This window comes from Nerophis ophidion, linkage group LG18 (assembly GCF_033978795.1).
Source record: "Nerophis ophidion isolate RoL-2023_Sa linkage group LG18, RoL_Noph_v1.0, whole genome shotgun sequence".
NCBI lineage: Eukaryota > Metazoa > Chordata > Actinopteri > Syngnathiformes > Syngnathidae > Nerophis > Nerophis ophidion.
The window spans coordinates 31695443-31721145 of NC_084628.1; the positions used below are offsets into that span (position 1 = coordinate 31695443).

Genomic DNA, 25703 nt, shown 5'->3' on the forward strand with positions numbered 1-25703 from the left:
GTGGTCTGACGAATCCACATTTCAAATAGTTTTTGGAAATATTCGACATCGTGTCATCCGGACCAAAGGAGAAGCAAACCATCCAGACTGTTATAGACGCAAAATTCAAAAGCCAACATTTGTGATGGTATGGTGGTGCATTAGTGCCCAAGGCATGGGTAACTTACACATCTGTGAAAGCACCATTAATGCTGAAAGGTACATACAGGTTTTGGAACAACATATGCTGCCATCTAAGCGCCGTCTTTTTCATGGATGCCCCTGCTTATTTCGGCAAGACAATGCCAAGCCACATTCAGCACGAGGTACAACAGCGTGGCTTCGTAAAAAAAGAGTGTGGGTACTTTCCTGGCCCGCCTGCAGTCCAGACCTGTCTTCCATCGAAAATGTGTGGCGCATTATGAAGCGTAAACGCGGAGACCCCGCACTGTTGAATGACTGAAGCTCTACATAAAACAAGAATGGGAAAAAATTCCACTTTCAAAGCTTCAACAATTAGTTTCCTCAGTTCCCAAACGTTTATTGAGTGTTGTTAAAAGAAAAGGTGATGTAACAAAGTGGTGAACATGCCCTTTCCCAACTACTTTGGCACGTGTTGCAGCCATGAAATTCTAAGTTAATTATTATTTGCAAAAAATAAAATAAAGTTTATGAGTTTGAACATCAAATATCGTGTCTTTGTAGTGCATTCAACTGAATATGGGTTGAAAAGGATTTGCAAATCATTGTATTCCGTTTATATTTATATCTAACACAATCTCCCAACTCATATGGAAACGGGGTTTGTACATGACGTCCTCCCTAATGGACATGTTACATGATGTTTTTTATAATTGATGTTACATTATGTCCTTTATAATAGACATGTTACATTATGTCCCCCCTAATGGACATGTTACAAGATGTCCTTTGTAATGGACATGTTACATGATGACATTTATAATGGACATTTAACATAATGTTCTTTACAATGGACGTGTTACATGATGTCCCCCCTAATGGACGTGTAACATGACGTCCTCCCTAAAGGACACGTTACATGAGGGTCAGGACCACAACAAACCTTGCCGACCGTACTCGTCTGCCTCGTGGTGCACCAGGTCCTTGACCCGGCTGCCGTAGTTGACCCTGGAGTCGTGGTCGAAGGCCTTCAGGGTCTCGGTGGAACTGTAGGACTTAGAGTTGGCTCTGCCGTCCTCGCTGTCGGCCGAGGAGCTGGTGTAGCGGCGCTCGGCGTCCTGCCTCGCCGTCAGCGAGCGGTAAGGTCGGCGCTCCTTCACCTCCATGACTCACACGTCTCAGAGCCTCTGTTACAAGAATGACTTGACTTGACTTGACTTTATTAATTCATGCTTGCAGTGGAGCCAAGGCCCCACTGAAAAAAACAGCTGAACTTTACAATAAATATCAAACAAACAAAAATAAAAAAAATGAAAAGAACAAACAGTATCTTATATAAAAAAACATTTTCATGGAAACTATTAGGTATATGACTGTATTACTTATTTAATTAGATAATGTCATTATACAGCTTAATTGCAGTATGCAGGGTAGAGATTTTAGGTCTCTTTGTCTTGGCTTTGGGCTCGGCTTCAGCCAGCTTATGTTGGTTCCTCATACTTGCCAACCCTCCCGGATTTTCCGGGAGACTCTCGAAATTCAGCGCCTCTCCCGAAAACATCCCTGGACAAATTTTCTCCCGAAAATCCCCCGAAATTCAGCCGGAACTGGAGGCCACGCCCCCTCCAGCTCCATGAGGACCTGAGTGACGTGTCTGAGAGTGTGTCTGCCCAATGACGTTATAACTGTAGAATGATCGAGGGCGAGTTCTTGGTTTCTTATGTGGGTTTATTGTTCGGCAGTTTCATTAACGTCCTCTCAGCGCGGTAACAACACACAACAACAGCAGTCACATTTACGTCTACCACTGTACCGTATGGCAGTTTGTCATACGGTTTGTCAACAGCGGTAAATAACCACGCCCTCCAATAATAATAATAATAATAATAATAACAATAATAAGTTAAATCTATGCCTAATAAAAAACACATGAAACATGAACAAATTAAAATAGTAATAATAATAATAATAATATTAATAATAATACAAATAATAAAAGCCTAATAGAAACATATACATTTATAATAATAATAATAATAATAAATGCCTAATAGAAACATATTTAAAATCATAAACAGGTTAAAATAATAACAATAATAATAACAGTAATAATAATAATAATAATATCAATCAATCAATCAATCAATGATTATTTATATAGTCCTAAATCACTAGTGTCTCAAAGGGCTGCACAAACCACAACACAAACCACTACGACATCCTCGGTAGAGCTTACATAAGGGCAAGGAAAACTCACACCCAGTAGGACGTCATTGACAATGATGACTATGAGAAACCTTGGAGAGGACCAAATATGTGGTCCCCCCTTCTGGGGGAACCCCGAAAGCAATGGATGTCGAGCGGGTCTAACATGATACTGTGAAAGTTCAATCCATAGTGGATCCAACACAACCGTGAGAGTCCAGTCCAAAGTGGATCTAAATAATAAATGCCTACATAATAGAAACATATCTAAAAAAAGAAACAGGTTAAAATAACAACAACAACAATAATAATAATGATAACAATAATAATAATATTGATAATAATACAAATATTAAATCCCTAACAGAAAAATATCTCCATACAGAACATAAAGAGGTTACGATGTGAAAGAGTGTTAACAGGAAGTTGTTCGCACGCGATGAGAAAAAAGCTTGGCATGTTTTATTGAGGACTAAAAGGAGAAAATGCTAAGTTTTTATTGATGACTTTCCTGCACTAAAATGTGTGCCTGCAACGCAGCATTGTGCCGTTTGTGTTGTCACTGACAGCTGAAAAGACACAGTGATTAATGAGGGGGCGGGGCCTTGTGAGGGTCGGGGCCAGGCGGGGGCGCAGGACTCCGCCCACTTTGCAACAGCGGGAGGTCTTCATCTGTCCCATGTTCCTGATGGCGCTCAGACCGCTTGCTAATGATTTTGTTAGCGCTCAACAACATGCTAATGTCAGCCAGATACGGTTTCCACAATGTTTCTAAAGCGTATCCGAAACATGATTTATGTTGGAAAAGGAAACTGGAAGAATACGAACAACATCACTTCAACTAAATCAACTTAGGTGACGACCAACTTGCAATACAAAGTGCTCGATAATATTGTAGAATGTATAACCTTTAAGATGTGTCATGAAACAAGCACAACTGTATTAATCATCTGCATATAAATAATCATATGCATATAAATAATCATCTGCATATAAATTATCATCTGCATATAAATTATCATCTGCATATAAATAATCATCTGCATGTGTAGAACATCAAGTCACCTGTGGAAAGGTTTGACAACTGGATTAAGGCAACATTTACTGAGTTAATTTCTTGTGTGGTGACTTAAACGTAGACCTCCTGAACCCCAAAAAGACTATTGATGACTTTACAGACATGTATGAGAAAACACAAGTCACTGTGCCACAATTATTGATAGTATTTTTCTCTACTGACTTTGACAAGTGGATACCTGACATCAGTGATGGTCTACCAATTTCCATAACAAACAGACTACGTGAAGAGAAACGCATGATTGGTTCTAAGAATGAGCTGAGACAACAACATACGGACTGTGTGTAGGGTGAAAATGATGGAGATCAGGGCTCCAAAGCAGAACAAACCAACCAGCCAAATACTGAAAACTGTGAACATTGCTCCAAAGTACAGATTTTGTGTTGATTTATTGTGCATACAAAACTAAACATTGACTTGTGCAAAGGCAGTAATGTTTAAAAAAATAATGCGGCAGCTAAAGAAGGACTTCCCTGTTCATTTTGTCTTTGTATACTATACACACCATATATACACCTGACTTTACTACATAAGACAACTCACGTCTTTTGTGTTACCATAGGATGAACAAATATACTACAGTATTAAAACTATACAAACAGTTAACTTCTACAGCCAGTATTCCCAAAGTGCGGCACAGGGGCCATATGTGGCCCTCGACTCGATTGTCATTGGCTCTAGGCACATTACAAAAATAAAAAAAAATTGGGAAAACCGCGCAAAACACAAAAGATAACAACACAAAGCTCTGTCTTTAAAACACAACAAAATAAAATGATATATGCATATAATTTAAACAAAATAAATGATATATATATATACAGTATATATATATATATATATATATATATACATATATATATATATATATATATATATACAAACACATATATGTATACGTACATATATATTTGCATACATACATATATATACATACATATGTATATACACATACATATATACATACATACATACATACTTTTTTCCACAAAAAATGCATACATAAAACACATACATAAAAACTGCAACAATCAACGACGGATGACAAAAACTATAACAAAAATACAATATGTAAAATATTTATTAGACAAATATCAATAAAGGCAGAAAAGACTCGGTATAAGAACCAACTAAGCAGCATGCTGGCATATGTCATATGGTATATGACATATTAATGGTATAAGAACAGGTGTGTGTGTGTGCACCAAAGTGTATTGTATATTATATGTTATATATTTCGTGTTGTATAGTGAATATTAATAACACCATTATCAATAAGGGCGGAAAAGAAAAGGTATAAGAACAAACCAAGCAGCATGCTAGCATAGTAAGTATATAACATTTTAATTGTATGATAACAGGTGTGTGTGTGCACTAAAGTGTAATGTATATTCTATTTTATATATTATGTATTGTATAACGTATATTGAATATTTATAACACAATTATCATTAGGGCAGAAAAGAAAAGGTATAAGAACAAACTAAGCAGCATGCTAGTATATTATTTATTATTGTATTTTATTTTATTTTAATATTTTATTTTTTCCCCCATTCCCTCCTCTTGTTTACCTGTATCTCACCTTTTTTGTAAGGGGCGCCAGAAGTCGGCACACCCGTCAGCGATCCTGTTCTGTCCCCCTGTAATGTTTGTCTGATCTTCAATGGGATTGTGCTGAAAATGTTAATTTTCCTGTAGGAACTCTCCTGAAGGGATAAATAAAGTACTATCCATCTATCCATCTATCTAGTATAGTCCTATACTGTACTGAACATTTCTCCAAAGTACTGATTTTGTGTTGATTTATTGTGCATACAAAAGTAAACATTGACATGTCCAAAGGCCGTAATGTATGATAAAACTATGTGGCAGCTAAAGAAGGACTTCCCTGTTCATCTCCTCTTCATCACCTGCCAGGTGAACAGCTGATTTTACTACAACCCCTGCGCTGACGCAAGACAACTCTATTATGTAACCATAGCATGAACAAATATACTACAGTACTAAGACTATAATGGCCATAAACAGTTAGCTTCTACAGCCGGTGTGCGGCACAGGGGCCATCTGTGGCCCTCGACTCGATTGTCATTGGCCCTTGACACATTACAAAAAACTAAACAAATTGGGAAAACCCCAAAAAACATGAGTAATAACTACACAAAGCTTTGTCTTTAAAACACAACAAAATGAAATGATATATGCATATAATTTAAACAATACAAAATTACATATATATATATTGTATATATATTTTTTTTTCCACCAAAAAATACATAGATATAAACCGCAACAATCAACGATGGATGACATAATAAAAATACATTGTATTGAATACATCCCGGACGAGCCCCCGAATTTAAAAACATTTCCCTTGTGGATCATTAAGTTTGTCTAAGTCTAAAGGTATAAATAAATGGTATGAGAACAAACTAAGCAGCATGCTAGCATAATAAGCATATAATATTTATATTTTATGAGAGCAGGTGTGTGTGTGTGTGTGTGTGCGTGTGTGTGTGTGTGTGTGTGTGCGTGTGTGTGTGTGTGTGTGTGTGTGTGTGTGTGTGTGTGTGCGTGCACCAAAGTGACAAAAAGCAGGCGGCAGGAAAAAGAAGACAAAAGAAAGTTGATTGGCTGACAAAAAGTGTTTATTTAGACGGGCAGTGAAAAATGTTGCTCAATTGAAGATGCTAATCGTGTTCTTTTCTTCCCCAGGAGAAGATTCCTCCTCCACCAGACCTTATCTGGCCATGGGTTGGAGGACAAAAGAGTTGATGGATGGCCTGTTGTGTTTTTCACACAAGTAACACGCTCAGCACTTTTCACCAGCATTGTCCACTTGTGTGGAAGGTGAGTACTCAGCACTAATTACAATCTTTGTCACCTCACCAAATATCAATGATTAACACATTGAATGGGAGTACATGTCTGGGCCTCTCTGCTTAGGCTGCTGCCCCCGTGGCCTCACCTCGGATAATCAGAAGAAAATGGATGAATGGATGGATGGATGGATGGATGGATGGATGGATGGATGGATGGATGGATGTATGGATGGATGGATGGATGGATGGATGGATGGATGGATGGATGATGGATGGATGGATGGATGATTGTACTGCATGTCCTTTTGTGATTAAGATAATCTTTTCTTTCGATTATGTAAAGTGATTATGAAGCATTATATACATAACATGAACTGTCCTTATTATTAATATCAAATATGCTGATGCACACAAGATACCACCAATCTATGGAAATACATTAATCATAATATCTAGTATATTGTCCATATTTGGTTATCATTATTTATATCTGTATATCTATATATCTATATATATATCTATATATACATATATATATATATATAGATATATATATATATACATATACATATATATATATATATATATATATATATATAAATATATATATATATATATATATATATGTATATATATTAGAGATGCGCAGATAGGCAATTATATCATCCGAAACCGCGTCACAAAAATCATCATCCACCCGCCACCCACCCGTACCAACATTTCATCAAAGCCACACCCGCCCGCCACCCGCCCGTTGTTATGTATCTAATATAGAGGATGCAAGATGCAAGGCATTAGTGAGGTTAGAAAGTGTAACTCCCTCCAAATAACACAGACACAATGGCTTTCTTGAACTGATTTATTTGAAGGCTTCCTTTTCCTTCAAATTCACCGTGAAAACTGTAATAAATAAAGCATGTTACAAACGTAAAAATAATAACATGCACAGCATGTGGATCAAACATTTTACCAAGTAAAATACCAACAAATGACAAATACCTCATTGGCCATACCCGGAAGTAGCTTCCTTACATCCGTTGACAGACTTCAAAATAAAAGTATGCCCACATACTGTTTCAAAGAGTGCTGCTCGTTTTTCGTATGTGGGTAACAACATTTAACTATTTATAAATGGTTGATTTCTATAGGCTAGTAAGGTAAAGTGTTGTACCTGACAAGTTTGGGCTACCTTGCTTCTGCAGCCTTCATCAGAGGTGTCACGTGATGTTAGCGTGACGTTGTCTGTGACGTGATATATGGATTGTACCATCAAGTGTTGTCAGGTACAACACTTTACCTACTAGCCTATATAAATCAACCATTTATAAATACACGTCAGTCCGCTAAATGAACCTCTTCAACATAACATTTAACTATGTATAATGTAGCGGCTGGCTACGGGGTGTTAGCCAATGACTTTGGCTGGGGGGCGGGACTTCCGGGAGAGATAGGGAAGTGACGTTATCGACAGGAAGTGAGACTTCAAGTTGTCCCGGGAAAAGTGTCAGAGACATGAGAGCTGTTGTGTGGTTGTATTACATCTTGTGCAATAAAGACAAGACAAACGAATAAGTTGTATGAGCCTACATTCCTGGGATTATTACAATATATATTTCCGAATTGGTTCAACCGCCACCCGTCCGAATCTATTTAAAATGTATTTTTTCGTCATGTCACCCGCCTGACCCGCGGTTTATCCGCGGACTCCGCGGTTGTGACCGCAAACCGCATATTTCTAATATACTGTATATATATATATATATATATATATATATATACATATATATATATATATATGTATATATATATATATATATATATATATATATATATATATATATATATATATATTAAAGATAAGGCCTTCTGGAGAAAAAAATTCTGTGGTCAGATGAAACAAAAATTGAGCTGTTTGGCAAATGGGACAATGAAAAAGGAGGATTACCTCCAAATTCTTCAGGACAACCTAAAATCATCAGACCTTGATGTTGGGTCTTGGGCGCAGTTGGGTGTTCCAACAGGACAATGACCCCAAACACAGGTCTAAAGTGGTAAAGCAATGACTTAATCAGGCTAGAATTAAGGTTTTGGAACTGCCTTCCCAAAGACCTTACTTAAACTTGTGGACAATGCAGAAAAACAACACATTTAGCTGAACTGCATGGATTTTGTCAAGAGGAGTGGTCAAAAATTCAAGCAGAAGCTTACCAGAAGCTTGTGGATGGCGACCAAAAGCGCCTTATTGCAGTGAAACTTGCCAAGGGACATGTAAGCAAATATTAACATTGCTGTATGTATACGTTTGACCCAGCAGATTTGCTCACATTTTCAGTAGACCCATAATAAATTCATAAAAGAACCAAACTTCATGAATGTTTTTTGTGACCAACAAGTATGTGCTCCAATCACTCTATGACAAAAAAAAAAGAAGAGTTGCAGAAATTATTGGAAACTCCAGACAGCCATGACATTATGTTCTTTACAAGTGTATGTAAACTTTTGACCAGGACTGTCTCTATATGTATGTATACATGTATACATGTACTATATACATATACAACTAATATTTCAGAATTACATTATTTTTACTATTTTCTTTAGAAATAATACATAAATACCCATGATAAATAAATTATGTATATATATATATATATATATATATATATATATATATATCAATCAATCAATCAATCAATGTTTACTTATATAGCCCTAAATCACTAGTGTCTCAAAGGGCTGCACAAACCACCACGACATCCTCGGTAGGCCCACATAAGGGCAAGGAAAACTCACACCCAGTGGGACATCGGTGACAATAATGACCCAGTGGGACGTCGGTGACAATAATGACTATGAGAACCTTAGAGAGGAGGAAAGCAATGGATGTCGAGCGGGTCTAACATGATACTGTGAATGTTCAATCCACAATGGATCCAACACAGTCGCGAGAGTCCAGTCCAAAGCGGATCCAACACAGCAGCGAGAGTCCCGTTCACAGCGGAGCCAGAAGGAAACCATCCCAAGCGGAGGCGGATCAGCAGCGCAGAGATGTCCCCAGCCGATACACAGGCAAGCAGTACATGGCCACCGGATCGGACCGGACCCCCTCCACAGGGGAGAGTGGGACATAGAAGAAAAAGAAAAGAAACAGCAGATCAACTGGTCTAAAAAGGGAGTCTATTTAAAGGCTAGAGTATACAAATGAGTTTTAAGGTGAGACTTAAATGCTTCTACTGAGGTGGCATCTCGAACTGTTACCGGGAGGGCATTCCAGAGTACTGGAGCCCGAACGGAAAACGCTCTATAGCCCGCAGACTTTTTTTGGGCTTTGGGAATCACTAATAAGCCGGAGTCCTTTGAACGCAGATTTCTTGCCGGGACATATGGTACAATACAATCGGCAAGATAGGATGGAGCTAGACCGTGTAGTATTTTATACGTAAGTAGTAAAACCTTAAAGTCACATCTTAAGTGCACAGGAAGCCAGTGCAGGTGGCCAGTACAGGCGTAATGTGATCAAACTTTCTTGTTCTTGTCAAAAGTCTAGCAGCCGCATTTTGTACCAACTGTAATCTTTTAATGCTAGACATGGGGAGACCCGAAAATAATACGTTACAGTAGTCGAGGCGAGACGTAACAAACGCATGGATAATGATCTCAGCGTCTTTAGTGGACAGAATGGAGCGAATTTTAGCGATATTACGGAGATGAAAGAAGGCCGTTTTAGTAACGCTTTTAATGTGTGCCTCAAAGGAGAGAGTTGGGTCGAAGATAATACCCAGATTCTTTACCGTGTCGCCTTGTTTAATTGTTTGGTTGTCAAATGTTAGAGTTGTATTATTAAATAGAGTTCGGTGTCTAGCAGGACCGATAATAAGCATTTCGTTTTTTTTGGCGTTGAGTTGCAAAAAGTTAGCGGACATCCATTGTTTAATTTCATTAAGACACGCCTCCAGCTGACTACAATCCGGCGTGTTGGTCAGCTTTAGGGGCATGTAGAGTTGGGTGTCATCAGCATAACAGTGAAAGCTAACACCGTATTTGCGTATGATGTCACCTAGCGGCAGCATGTAGATGCTGAAGAGTGCAGGGCCAAGGACCGAACCCTGGGGAACTCCACACGTTACCTTAACGTAGTCCGAGGTCACATTGTTATGGGAGACACACTGCATCCTATCAGTAAGATAAGAGTTAAACCAAGACAGGGCTAAGTCTGACATACCAATTCGTGTTTTGATACATTCTAATAAAATATTATGATCGACTGTATCGAAAGCAGCGCTAAGATCGAGGAGCAGCAACATAGATGACTCATCAGAATCCATCGTTAGCAATAGATCATTAGTCATTTTTGCGAGGGCTGTCTCCGTGGAGTGATTTGCTCTGAAACCGGATTGAAAGGTTTCACATAGATTGTTAGACGCTAAGTGTTCATTTAACTGCTCCGCAACAATTTTTTCGAGGATTTTTGAAATAAAGGGAAGGTGAGACACCGGTCGGTAGTTTACCATGAGGTCAGGATCGAGGTTAGGTCTTTTAAGAAGAGGATGAATAACCGCTTTTTTGAATGCTAGGGGAACAGTGCCCGAGGAGAGTGATAAGTTTATAATATTTAGCACTGATGGACCTAATAATACAAAGAGCTCCTTGATCAGTTTCCCAGGAAGAGGGTCAAGTAAGCATGTTGTCTGTTTTATTCCATTTACACGTTGTAACAATTCCTCTAATGTTATTTCCTCAAAACGAGAGAAACCATTTTGGAGGGCAGTATCCGCCGTATATACCATCGTATCAGTGTTAATAGAACCCAGTTGTAGCTGGGACGCATTGTCTTTAATCTCCTTTCTAATGACTTCAATTTTCTTACTAAAGAATTGCATAAAGTCATCAGCTGAGTGGGTTGAGCTACTGGAAGGGGTCCCTTGTTGGGTTAGCGATGCTACCGTACTAAACAAAAATTTAGGATCGTTTTTATTACGGTGGATGAGATTTGAGTAATATTTAGCTTTAGCTGAGGTAAGCATGCGTTTATAAGTTATTAAACCATCACTCCATGCTTGATGGTGCACCTCAAGTTTAGTCGTGCGCCATTTGCGTTCCAGCTTTCTGCATAATAATTTCTGAGCTCTAGTTTCTTCTGTAAACCACGGGGTGCGCTTTTTTGGAGCCTTTTTTAACTTTAGCGGTGCTATGTTATCAATGGTTTCGCGCAGGGTGTTGTTAAAGTCGTTAGTGAGGTTATCAATAGAGCCCACATACTTTGGGAATGGTGCCATAACCGAGGGCAGTAGGTCAGCAAGAGTTGTCGTTGTGGCCGTATTAATGTTGCGGCTGCTATAGCAGTTATTATTATTATTAGTTTGACGAACATGCGTCTGAACCTCGAATTTTATAAGGTAATGATCGGACAATACTTTAGTATACGGGAGTATCGTAACTTTGGAGACGGTGATACCCCTGACAAGCACTAGGTCTATCGTATTACCGTTGCGATGCGTGGGTTCATTTATTATTTGTGTGAGACCACAGCTATCAATTACAGTCTGGAGCGCTACGCACGGTGGGTCCGATGGGGTATTCATATGGATATTAAAGTCCCCCATTATGATTATATTATCGGCGTGTGTCACAAGATCAGCAACGAACTCTGAGAATTCATTGATAAAGTCCGAATAGGGCCCTGGGGGGCGGTAGATAACAGCCAGGTGTAGAGGCAGCGGTGTGACGGACTTCATAGTAAGCACCTCAAACGATTTATATTTATTATTTATGTTAGGACTAAGGTTAAAGTTTTCGTTGTATATTAGTGCGACCCCCCCACCCCTTTTAAGCGGACGGGCAATATGCGCATGTGTAAAGTTAGGAGGACATGCCTCATTTAGCGCAAAAAAGTCGTTTGGTTTAAGCCAGGTTTCGCTGAGACCGATGACGTTAAGATTGTTGTCTCTGATAATATCATTAACTAATAACGTTTTGGTAGACAATGATCTTATGTTTAAAAAACCTATATTATAGGTAGTGGGCTGTTTTAGGGAGTTTTTGATCAAATTATCCGTAGTAGCAATATTAATAATGTGTTTATTATGCCCAGTGCATTTAGTATAGTTACGACCATATCTAGGAATTGATACGACAGGAATTTTCCGATTGTTTGTTTGTTGCTTTGATAAACTGCACGCATCATAGTTAGCCACCTCAGTAACGGGGATGTTCCGATTGTTTGATTGTTGCTTTGATAAACTGCACGCATCATGGTTAGCCTCCTCAGTAACGGGGATTTTCCGATTGTTTGTTTGTTGCTTTGATAAACTGCACGCATCATAGTTAACCACCTCAGTAACGGGAATGTTCCGATTGTTTGATTGTTGCTTTGATAAACTGCACGCATCATGGTTAGCCTCCTCAGTAACGGGGATTTTCCGATTGTTTGTTTGTTGCTTTGATAAACTGCACGCATCATAGTTAGCCACCTCAGTAACACACATGTCCAACTCTGAAACACTCAAAGCAGAAAAAACTTGTTCTAATTTAACTGACTCCTTACCCAGACCAGTAGTCTCGCATTTTCCATCTAAATCTGGCTGCAGGATGGAGGGAAGTGGTGTTCTGTGGGGATTAGCCTTCTGCTTTGTTTTTAGCCCCGCTCGACATCCGCGTTTCCGATCACTTATATATATATATATATATATATATATATGTGTGTACAAAAGATGTAATGTGCTAAAATGAAATATAAGGTCAATGTAATAAAAAAAGTTAGATAATGTGTGTAATAGTTTGTTCAACTGAATACTATTTAAAATATGAACTATAGGTTAATTGTGTTCAGTTTATTATTTAAAACTGTGTTATCTTTATAGGTCATTATTTTTCGAGTATTTTACATTCCACGTGTCTTTATTGTTTCGTCGTTATTTTATTTTGGGGGGAAATCCTTCAAACTCAGTGCAGCTGTGAATATTTGCAAACATAGATGTTGGATAATCAGGTTTGTGCCAAGAATTTTCAGACAGAAAGTAGTGAAAATATTCAGCATGATAAATACATATTTCATATTACTAATGCTAACTGCTAATGCTAAGCCTGCTACACATTAGCAGAGAGTTCTTGTTGCAAAAGTGGATAATGCTAAAGCGCTTGTGGCTAATCTGTCAGATCCCTGCTGGTGTGGCCCCCTGCTGGGCCTGCTGGCTCTCATCCTCACTTCCTGGCTAAGAAAAAGGCGTCCAGGAAACGGGAAGGAGGCGAACGCAATGTAAACGCTAACAACTGCAAACCATCGATCTGGCAATTAGAAGCGTGAGCGAGGCCATTCAGCACAGCGCACAACAAATCATTCTCTTCACACGCCGTCATTCCCTTTTTTTAGTGGAGAGAAAAAGGGGAAAAAAAAACGCTCGTTGTTTGTGTTTTGGAGAAGAAAAGATATAATTATGAGGTCCATCACTGACAGTGTTCTATTTTTAGGACGTTTGGACGCTTCAGCAAATACATCTTCAAAATGTAATGCATTATAGTTACCTGTTTACTTTCCAAAAATGTAATTAATTACTAACAACATTACTATTTAATAAATCTAATCAATTATTATCATTATTATTATTATTATTATTATTATTTTTATTATTATTACTATTATTATTGTGTGAATGTCCAAACATTCACACAAATTCTACACCTAAAAATAGTATCTTAATTAAAATTCCATCCATCTTCTTTCACTTATCCGGGGTTGGGTGTCAGGGGCAGCAGCATAAGCAGGGAAGCCCAGACTTCCCTCTCCCCAGCCAATTCGTCCAGCTCCTCCCAGGGGATCCCGAGGCGTTCCCAGGCCAGCCGGCAGAGATAGTCTTCCCAACGTGTCCTAGGTCTTCCCCTTGGCCTCCGTTCGAGTGGCATCCTGACCAGTTGCCGAACTACCTCATCTGGCTCCTCTCGATGTGGAGGAGCAGCGGCTTTACTTTTCGCTTTTCCTGGATGACAGAGCTTCTCACCCTATCTCTAAGGGAGAAGCCCCGCCACCCGGCGGAGGAACCTCATTTCGGCCACTTGTACCGGAGATCTTGTCCTTTTGGTCATAACCCCAAGCTCATGACCATAGGTGAGGATGGGATAGATAGATCGACCGGGAAATTGAGAGCTTTGCCTTTCGGCTCAGCTCCTTTTTCAACACAACGAATCGATACAGCATCCGCATGACTGAAGACGCAGTACCGATCCGCCTGTTTATCTCACAATCCACCTTCCCTCACTTGTGAACAAGACCTTGAGGTACTTGAACTCCTCCACTTGGGGCAAGACCTTCTCCCAAACCCGGAGATGGCACTCCACCCTTTTCCGGGCGAGAACCATGGACTCGGACTTGGAGGTGCTGATTCCCGTCCCAATCGCTTCACACTCGGCTGCGAACCGATCCAGTGAGAGCTGAAGATATTGGCCAGATGAAGCCATCAGGATCACATCATCTGCAAAAAGCAGAGACCTAATCTGAAACCACCAAACAAGATACCCTCAACGCCCTGACTGCGCCTAAAAATTCTGTCCATAAAAGTTATGAACAGAATCGGTGACAAAGGGCAGCCTTGGCAGAGTCCAACCTTCACTGGAAACGGGTCCGACTTACTGCAGGCAATGCAGACCAAGCTCTAACACTGATCATACAGAGAGCGGACTGCCACAATCAGACAGTCCGATACCCCATACTCTCTGAGCACTCCCCACAGGACTTCTCGAGTTACACGGTCGAAATCCTTTCTCCAAGTCCACAAAGCACATGTAGAATGGTTGGGCCAACTCCCATGCACACTCAAGGACCTTGCCGAGAGTATAGAGCTGGTCTACGGTTTCATGACCAGGACGAAAACCACACTGTTCGTCCTGGACCAGAGGTTCGACTATCCGGCGTAGCCTCCTCTCCAGTACACCTGAATAGACTTTACCGGGAAGGCTGAGGGGTGTGATCCCACGATAGTTGGAACACACCCTCTGGTTTCCCGAGTGTCCAAAACATGAGACCGCAAATCTGATGATACAACTACAAAGTCGATCATAGAACTGCAGCCTAGGGTGTCCTGGTGCTAAGTGCACATATGGTAAACATACCATTATGTTTGAACATGGTGTTTGTTAAGGACAATCTGTGACGAGCACAAAAGTCCAATAAGAAAACACCACTCGGGTTCAGATCCGGGCGGCCATTCTTCTCAATCACGCCTCTCCAGGTTTCACTGTTGTTGCCAACATGAGCGTTAAAGTCTTCCAGTAGAACAAGGGAATCACCCGGGGGAGCACTTTCCAGTACTCCCTTGAGTGATCCAAAAAGCGTGAGTACTGTGAGCTGTCGTTTGGCAAGTAAGCGCAACTAAAAGTCAGGACCCGTCCCCCCACCCGAAAGCGGAGGGAAGCTACCCTCTCGTCCACTGGGTTCAACTCCAAGGTGAAGGCTTTTAGCCAGGGGGGCAAACAAGAATTTCCACCCCAACCTGTCGCCTCTCACTGTTGGCAACGCCAGAGTGGAAGAGAGTCCAGCCCCTCTTGAGACAACTCCTTCCAGAGCCCTTGCTGTGTGTTGAGGTGAGTCCGACTATATCTAGCCAGAAATTCTCCACCTTGCACACTAGGTCAGGCTCCTGCCTCCCCAGCGAAGTGACGTTCCACGTCCCAAGAGCTAGTTTATGTAGCCGAGGATCCGACCGTCAAGTGCCCTACCTTCGGCAACCGCCCAGCTCACACAGCATCCGACCTCTATAACCCCTGCTTTGGGTGGTGAGCCCATTAGAGGGGGGACCCACGTTGCCTCTTTGGCATTTGCTATCGAGCCCCACCTCCGTACCTGGCTCCAGAGGGGGCCCCGGTGACCTGCGTCCGGGCGAAGGAAATCTGGGTCCTTTGTTTGTATTTATCATAGACGTCTTTGATTTCTTATTATTATTATCATCATTATTATTATTATTATTATTGTTGTTATTCTTTTTATTATTATTAATATGTGAATGTCTGAACATTCACACAATAAGGGTATATTCCAAAATAAAAAATAATCTATTTATTATTATTACTATTATTATTCCGCTGCAAAAGTTTGGCATTCTCCACAGCCCACAGTATTCATTCGATAGTGTCCAGGGTATACCCCGTCTTCCGCTCGAATGCAGCTGAGATAGGCTCCAGTACCCCCGTGACCCAAAACGGAACAAGCGGTAGATAATGGATGGATGGAAATTCCTGGTTTTCACGAAATTCCAGTAATTACCCATCATCAATTCAAACTGTTACTACATGAACATTTTTCAACCGAGTACAAAAGTTCCCACACCAACCCATTCATATCATCCAGGACAATTTTACTAGTATCAATATTAAAAAAAAAAATCCCGGTTATCTCGAAATAACCCCATTTCCAGGAAGTTTCCATTCAAATGAACGGATGTATTCATAGTTCTACAATGCCCTAAATTCTCAAAATGTAGCACCGTTTTTAAACCCGATACCGACCTTTCAACCATCATATATTCCCATATATCGAACACAAAACATGTTCTCCCTTTCCCAGATTCCCAGTTTCCTGGAACTTCTTCCCCGTTGACAATGAATGGGCAATGTGCATATCCCACATCTCCAAGTATGATTGGAACCATTCCAACATCCACACACTCCACTACCCTGATTACCAGGAATTACCAGGAATTTCCCCCGTTGAAAATTAATGGGAAATATACCAACTTCTCCATATCGCACAATTTGTTCAATTAATAATGGAGACTACAAAGAAGAAAGCTGTAGGTGAAAAGCGGTGGATTGCAGCCGGCTGTAGCAACACAAACACAGCCGGTGTTTCTTTGTTCAAATTCCCTAAAGATGACGGTGAAGCTTTAACATGGAACAGAGCGGTCAAGCGAACATGGTTCTCTACCACATGTCAACCGGCAGGTTTCGGTGAGAAAATTGTGGTATTAAGTCGGCTCTTACCGTAGACATGACCGCGGAGCTTGTGTCGTTCCTCCTGCAGCTGTCAAAGAGGCAGCTGCGAATTTCTAGGCTCCTCCGTGGCTTCCCTCAGAGACACTGGCGGTCACCACACCCCTCTGACTTTCAGGTATGACTATATAATCTCACTAAAAAATTAGTAACACTTTAAGCAGATAAGGGATTTTCCAGAATTATCCTAGTAAATTTGTCTAATAACATCTGAATCGCTCCCACTGCCCTCGTATTTATTTTATTTTATTATTATTTTTTTTTATTCAAGTCCTTCACTCTCACTATCCTCATCCACGAATCCTTCATCCTCGCTCAAATTAATGGGGAAATTGTCGCTTTCTCGGTCCAAATCGCTCTAGCTGCTGGTGGCCATGATCGTAAACAATGTGAGGATGTAAGGAGCCCTACAACCTGTGACGTCACGCGCACATCATCTGCTACTTCAGGTACAGGCAAGGCTTTTTTATTAGCGACCAAAAGTTGCGAACTTTATCGTGGATGTTCTCTACTAAATCCTTTCAGCAAAAATATGGCAATATCAAGAAATGATCAAGTATGACACATAGAATGGACCTGCTATCCCCGTTTGAATAAGAAGATCTCATTTCAGTCGGCCTTTAAAAATGCTTCGAAAATGATCAACAATCTGAATTCAAGTGATCTGCAGTAAGATGGTGACGACAAATGTTCTTTTTTCTATGTTTCCAAATAACTGGATAGACATTTCTGTGTATATGAAAACAACATAAAAATTATATGTTGTGTCAAATACGATAATATATTTTTGGAAAAAAATAAATGTTTTATTTTGTTCAGAAGGACCAATAAAAGCTCCTGTTTTAAATAATCTAAATGTTCTGTCAAATATTTAGTGGTTCAGGCTTTACAGAGATTGAACCTGCTTCTATGGCTGCAATCTCCTTGTCCACAAACGGGCTGATTTACGACTGCAAGCTTGTCACTGCAATCCTGGTTGTGTTGTTCGTTATTCCCCCTTGGTAGTAGTAGTAGTAGCAGTAGTGAAGTGAAGTGATGTGAATTATATTTACATAGCACTTTTCTCTAGTGACTCAAAGCGCTTTACATAGTGAAACCCAATATCTAAGTGACATTTAAACCAGTGTGGGTGGCACTGGGAGCAGGTGGGTAAAGTGTCTTGCCCAAGGACACAACGGCAGTGACTACGATGGCGGAAGCTGGGATCAAACCTGGAACCCTCAAGTTGCTGGCAGGGCCGCTCTATTAACCGAGCTATACTGCCTACAGTAATAGTAGTAGTAGTAGTGGTAGTAGTACTAGTAGTAGTAGTAGTAGTTCTAGTAACGTTAAAGTTAAAGTACCACTGATAGTCACACACACACTTGGTGTGGTGAAATTATTCTCTGCATTTTACCCATCCCCATTGTTGACCCCCTGGGAGGTGTGGGGAGCAGTGGGCAGCAGCGGTGCCGCGCCCGGGAATCATTTTTGGAGATTAAACCCCTAATTCCAACCCTTGATGGTGAGTGCCAAGCAGGGAGGTACTTTAGTACGACTCTGGTAAGCTTTTAAGCAGCACCGCCTGATGGATTGTACTGTGCTTAAACATTAGAGTATCAATTATTATGGTGTCTGTAATAGGTAAGACATATGAACTGATGTTTTGTTTCGCAATATTATGCCAAAGCCACTTTCCTTCCCTTCTGGTACCTGCTGATCTGTATTTGGGATCTGCATAAATCAGCCTTCAAGTTAAAGTACCAATGACTGTCACACACACACTAGGTGTGGCGAAATTATTCTCTGCATTTGACCCATTGCCCTTAATCACCCTCTGGGAGGTGAGGGGAGCAGTGGGCAGCAGCGGTGGCCGCGCCCGGGAATCATTTTTGTTGATTTAACCCCCAATTCCAACCCTTGACGCTAAGTGCCAAGCAGGGAGGTAATGGCTCCCATTTTTATAGTCTTTGGTATGACTCGGCCGGGGTTTGAACTCACAACCTACCGATCTCAGGGCGGACACTCTAACCATTAGGCCACTTAATAGGTACGTAGTAGTAGTCGTTCTATTAATAGTATTAGTAGCGGTATTAGTAATAGTCATAGTATTATTTAAGGTTAAAGTACCAAAAATTGTCACACACACAGTAGGTGTGGCGAAATTATTCTCTCACCCTTGTTCACCCCCTGGGAGGTGAGGGGAGCAGTGAACAGCAGCGGTAGCCACGCCCGGGAGTCATTTATGGTGATTTAACCTCCAATTCCAACCACTGATGCTGCGTGCCAAGCGGAGAGATAATGGCTTCTATTTTTATAGTCTTTGGTACGACTCAGCCGGGGTTTGAACTCACAAACTACTGATTTCAGGGTGGACACTCTAACCACTAGGCCACTGTGTAGGTTCGAGGTATTAGTAGTTCTATTATTATTATTAGTAGTAGTAGTAGTAGTAGTAATGATAAAATGATAGATATGTAGTTGGTTAGTACGGTAGGTAGGTAGGTATGGGTTGTACTTGTATAGCGCTTTTCTACCTTCAAGGTACTCAAAGCGCTTTGACACTACTTCCACATTTACCCATTCACACACACATTCACACACTGATGGAGGGAGCTGCCATGCAAGGCGCCAACCAGCACCCATCAGGAGCAAGGGTGAAGTGTCTTGCTCAGGACACAACAGACGTGACGAAGTTGGTACCTGAAGGGATTTGAACCAGGAACCCTCGGGTTGCGCACGGCCACTCTCCCACTGCGCCACGCCGTCCCATAGTAAAAATCATAGTAGTATTTCTAGTAGTGGTATTTCTAGTAGTATTAGGAGTAATAGTAGCAGTAGTAGTATTTCTAGTAGTAGTAGTAATAGTATTATTATTATTATAATTAGTAGTAGTAATAGTAGTATTTCTAGGAGTAGTAGTAGTTGTAGTAGTAATAGTATTATTTTTATTATCATTATTATTATTAGTAGTAGTATTTCTAGTAGTAGTAGTAGTAGTTGTATTAGTAATCATATTATTGTTATTATTATTATTATTATTATTAATATTTGTATCAATATTATTGTTATTAGGTGTAATAGTAGTAGTAAAAGTCATAGTAGTCTTTCTAGTAGTATTAGAATTAATAGTAGCAGTAGTAGTAGTAGTATTTCTAGTAGTACTAGATGTAGTAGTAATAGTAGTATTATTATTATTATTATTAGCAGAAGTATTAATAGTAGTCGTATTTCTAATAGTAGTAGTAGTAGTAGTAGTAATAGTATTATCATTGTTATTATTATTATTAATAATAATAATTTTATTAGTATTAATATTATTGTTATTAGTAGTAGTAGTAGTAAAAGTCATAGTAGTCTTTCTAGTTGTAGTATTTCTAGTAGTATTAGTAGTAATAGTAGCAGTAGCATTAGTAGTACTTCTAGTAGTATTAGTAGTAATAGTAGTAGTATTTCTAGTAGTATTAGTAATAGTAGTAGTAGTAGTATGTCTAGTAGTATTAGTAGTAATAGTAGCAGTAGCATTAGTAGTATTTCTAGTAGTATTAGTAGTAGTAGTAGTAGTAGTAGTAGTAGTAGTAGTAGTGGTAGTAGTAGTAGTATTTCTAGTAATATTAGTAGTAATAGTAGCAGCAGTAGTAGTAGTAGTAGTATTTCTCATAGTATTAGTAGTAATAGTAGCAGTAGCAGTAGTAGTATTTCTAGTAGTATTAGTACTAATAGTAGCAGCCGTAGTAGTAGTAGTATTTCTCGTAGTATTAGTAGTAATAGTAGCAGTAGTAGTAGTAGTATTTCTAGTAGTAGTAGTATGGTAGTAGTAGTAGTTGTAGTAGTAATAGTATAATTATTAGTAGTAGTATTAATAGTAGTAGCATTTCTAGTAGTAGTAATAGTAGTAGTAGTGGTAGTAATAGTATTATTATTATTAGTAGTAGTAGTAGTAGTAATAGTAGTATTTCTAGTAGTAGTAGTAGTTGTAGTTGTAAAGGTATTATTTTTATTATCATTATTATTATAATTAATATTAGTAGTAGTATTTTTAGTAGTAGTAGTAGTAATAATATCATTGTTATTATTATTATTAATATTTTTATTAGTATTACTATTATTGTTATTATTGGGTGTAGTAGTAGTACTAAAAGTCATAGTAGTCTTTGTAGTAGTAGTATTTCTAGTAGTACTAGTTGTCGTAGTAATAGTATTAGTAGTAGTAGTGGTAGTATTAATAGTAGTAGTATTTCTAGTAGTAGTAGTAGTTGTAGTAGTAATAGTATTATTATTATTATTAATAATACTTTTATAAGCATTAGTATTATTGTTATTATTATTAGTAGTAGTAGCAAAAGTCATAGTAGTCTTTCTAGTAGTAGTATTTCTAGTAGTATTAGTAGTAATAGTAGCAGCAGTAGTAGTAGTATTTCTAGTAGTAGTAGTAGTAGTATAGTAGTAGTAGTAGTTCTAGTAGTAATAGTATAATTATTATTATTAGTAGTAGTATTAATAGTAGTAGTATTTCAAGTAGTAGTAGTCGTAGTAGTAGTAGTACTAGTAATAGTATTATTATTTTTTATTTTATTATTTTTATTATTATCATCATAAGTAGTAGTAGTAGTGGTAGTAGTAGTATAGTAGTAGTAGTAGTAGTAGTAGTAGTAGTAGTAGAAGTAGTAGTGTGTATGACATGTTTGCTGTGTGATGTTGCCTCCTTCTATTTCCTGTTTCTTACTTTGATTGGTAAAAAGTAACTTCCTGCATGGAACTTCTGTCACGTTACATCGGACCTGTGGCTAACTGCGTTACATCCAAGTAATCAGATTACTACTAAAAGTAACCACATTAACTCTGCACACTTCACTAACATTTTGCACAGCTAGGTTTCATGCAACACATCAGGATGTATATATTTCCCCCTCCCCCCGCCCTTATTGTGAAGGACCTTTCTTCACACACACACACACACGCACACACACACACACACACACAGGTGCAGGCTTTGTACTCGCACCCAAGCAGCACTTCCTGCTCCTGGAGACTGAAAAGTCTCCTGCTCGCACAGAAATGTCTTGTCAATGGAGGCTGAAGCGGCAGACTGAGGACTAAGTTGTGTTGAAAGACTCGCCAAACTGATCTCCATTCAGGGGCGGCCATGCAAGGCGGGGAGGCAGGGGTGGGTGGGGGGGTGGTCGGGGCGGACACACACAAAAGGGTAAAAAGCTGGGAGGTAAACAAAAGTGGACTGGAGCTGCGGATCACTGCTGGCCACGCCCACGCTGCATAAACAGGAATAGAGCGAACAGGGAAATAATATCTGGAGGGTCACCACCCCGCTAGTCCCCCATGCATGTGGAGCGTAACGGCAGGGTGTGAGAATGTTGACGGAAGCTGATATCCAACATGACAACGATGCTTTGATTCATACTACTCCCACATTTGTACACACGTGCAACACTTAAAGGCCTACAGAAACCCACTACTACCCACCACGCAGTCTGATAGTTTGGAATTTTAAACAAGGAATCACCGTGTGTTTGTGTGGCTAAAGGCTAAAGTGTCCCAACTCCATCTTTCTACTTTGACTTCTCCATTATCAATTGAACAAATTGCAAAAGATTCAGCAACACAGATGTCCAAAGTACTGTGTAATAATGCCGTTAAAGCAGACGACTTTTAGCTGTGTGTGTGTGCGCAGCGCTAATATTTCCTTACAGTCCGTGACGTCACGCGTACACGTCATCGTTCCGCGACGTTTTCAACAAGAAACTCCCGGGAAATTTAAAATTGCATGTGTTGCAATGTTCAACACATGCCAATACGGCCTTTTTATTTGACTAAATTGCAATTTTAAATTTCCCGGGAGTTTCTTGTTGAAAACGTCGCGGAACGATGACGTGTACGCGTGACGTCACGGACTGTAAGTAAATATGAGCGCTGCGCACACACACATAGCTAAAAGTCGTCTGCTTTAACGGCATAATTACACAGTATTTTGGACATCTGTGTTGCTGAATCTTTTGCAATTTGTTCAATTAATAATGGAGAAGTCAAAGTAGAAAGATGGAGTTGGGACACTTTAGCCTTTAGCCACACAAACACACGGTGATTCCTTGTTTAAAAATCCCGGAGGTGAAGCTTTCCTATGGATCAGAGCGGTCAAGCGAACATGGATCTCGACCAAATGTCAACCAGCAGTTTTCGGTGAAAAATTTTGGTAAAAAGTTGCCACGTACCGGAGATCAGCTGGGCTTGTGCCGTCCATAAAGCTGCCGTCGACTCCCCTGAGACATTGGCGTTGTCACGCCAAATTTCTTCCCCCCTACTAAAACCTTTCCTCCCATTTACTTCTGGGGTCATGATAAATACAGACGTTTTGTTTACGCTATATTATAAAAATACAATTTACAAACACAAGCTATGGGATGACGCATTTACTTCCGGGGTCACGTTTCCTCTTATGTCATCCCATAGCTTATGTTTGTAAATTGTTTTTAAATTTTTTTTATAAAATAGCGTTAACAAAACGTCTGTATTTTTATAATATAACATTATACTTTTATAATATAGCGTAAACAAAACGTCTGTATTAATCATGACCCCGGAAGTAAATGCGGGGGGGGGGGGGATAAATTTGGCGTGACAGCGTCAAGACACCCGTGGACACACACCTCCGACTATCAGGTACTATTGAACTCACTAAAACACTAGCAACACAATAGAAAGATAAGGGGTTTTGGCAGGGGTATTTGCTTCCTCCCACTTCCAAAGACATGCACCTGGGGATAGGTTGATTGGCAACACTAAATTGACCCTAGTGTGTGAATGTGAGCGTGAATGTTGTCTGTCTATCTGTGTTGGCCCTGCGATGAGGTGGCGACTTGTCCAGGGTGTACCCCGCCTTCCGCCCGATTGTAGCTGAGATAGGCGCCAGCGCCCCCCGTGACCCCAAAAGGGAATAAGCGGTAGAAAATGGATGGAGTGATGGATTTGTTGACGAACCCCAAGATGCAGAGATGGAGGTAGGCATGGAGTGAGAAAACATGATTTAATAAAGATACTAAGACAAAATCAAACAAAAGGGTACTAACACAAAGCGCGCACGAGGCGGATAACAAACCAAGGGTCTTTAGCATAGAAGCTAGCAAGAAACAAAAAAGGGGCTAGCGTGGAAGCTAGCGGGTAGCAAACAGGAAAACAGAAGTCGTTACTTGTAGAGTGAAAACAAAACAGAAGCAGGGAACAAAAGACAGTAAGTTACAAACAAACAAATGTAGCTTACCGCTAAGCTGCAATAAAACGACACAATAGCAACGACAGGAGCGACATGTGGCAACGACAATACAAATGACAATACAATGATCCAGCAACTGACACAAGACGAAGAGGGTACAAATAGGAGCGGGCTGATTGGCAACAGGTGTGACCAGGTGCCAATCAACCGCAGCTGAGGAGGAACACAGCACTCAGGGAACAAGACAGGAAGCTGACAAAATAGGAGCACTAGACAGGAACTAAAGACAGGAGATACTAAACACAGAGGAAACAGACAAATGCAGAGGAAAACTAAAACATAGACAAACTGTCAAGGGAAAGCCTGACAGATTTCCCTGAATTATCCTAGTAAATGTGTCTAAAAACATCTGAATCCGTCCCAATGCAATCCCGTTTTTTTTTTTAAACTTGATTTTTATTTTTATTTTTTCTAGTCCGTCGCTATCAATATCCTCAAACACAAATCTTTCATCTTCGCTCAAACTAATGGGGAAATTGTTGTTTTCTCGGTCCAAATAGCACTTTTTGTTGGACGCTCCCATTATGAACAATGTGAGGATGTGAGGAGCCATCAATGGGTGACCTCATCGTCTGCGACTTCCGGTAAAGGCAGGGCTTTTCTAGTAGCGACCAAAAGTTGCGAACTTTATCTTCGATGTTCTCTACTAAATCCTTTCAGCAAAAATATGGCAATATCGCGAAATGATCAAGTATGACTCATAGAATGGACCTGCTTTCCCCGTTTAAATAAGAAAATCTCATTTCAGTAGGCCTTTAACACCTTTAGCATATCGGTAAGTGGGTTCAAATCACGGGAAGGTTCCAGCAAAGAAGACAAGCTAAGAGTGTTCCCCAAGTACAAAGACCCAACATGGCGCCCTGAAAGAGAACTTGCCGGCGTAGAAAAGAGTTACAAAAAAAAAGTACATTGATGGCGCTCACAAGTATGGAGGAATCATCTACAGCAAGTTTTATTGTGAAGAGACCAGACTTTTCTGGGAAAGGATGCCAGAGCAGACTTACACACGTTGTTTGACTTTGTTAAGTGTTTGTTACTGTAGCAACGTGGTTGTTAAAGTTAAGGAGTGTTGTCGTTTCTGATCGTTTGTGAGGCCACCGAAGTGACTTCTGTCGGTTGGGAAAGCAGCGCATACAAGAGAGTTTAGCTTGCCGTTGTTGTTTTTTTGGCCGCAGTACTGTGTCGCACTTTATGTCTGAATTTAAAGTCTACAAAGCTTCACTAAAATATGGAACCAATT

At 39.9% G+C, this 25703-nt stretch overlaps 1 protein-coding gene across 9 annotated transcripts in view; it reads right to left on the reverse strand.

Annotated features, from left to right (window-relative positions):
* The window catches only part of tenm4 (teneurin transmembrane protein 4), a 343760-nt gene that overhangs the window by 292641 nt on the left and 25416 nt on the right, over positions 1-25703 (reverse strand). For all 9 annotated transcript variants that reach the window (XM_061877994.1, XM_061877993.1, XM_061877991.1 and 6 more), the window contains exon 2: positions 1064-1307. In XM_061877994.1, coding sequence (XP_061733978.1) covers positions 1064-1286 — 223 coding nt within the window. In that variant the 5' untranslated portion in view covers positions 1287-1307. The remainder of the gene's footprint in view (positions 1-1063; positions 1308-25703) is intronic.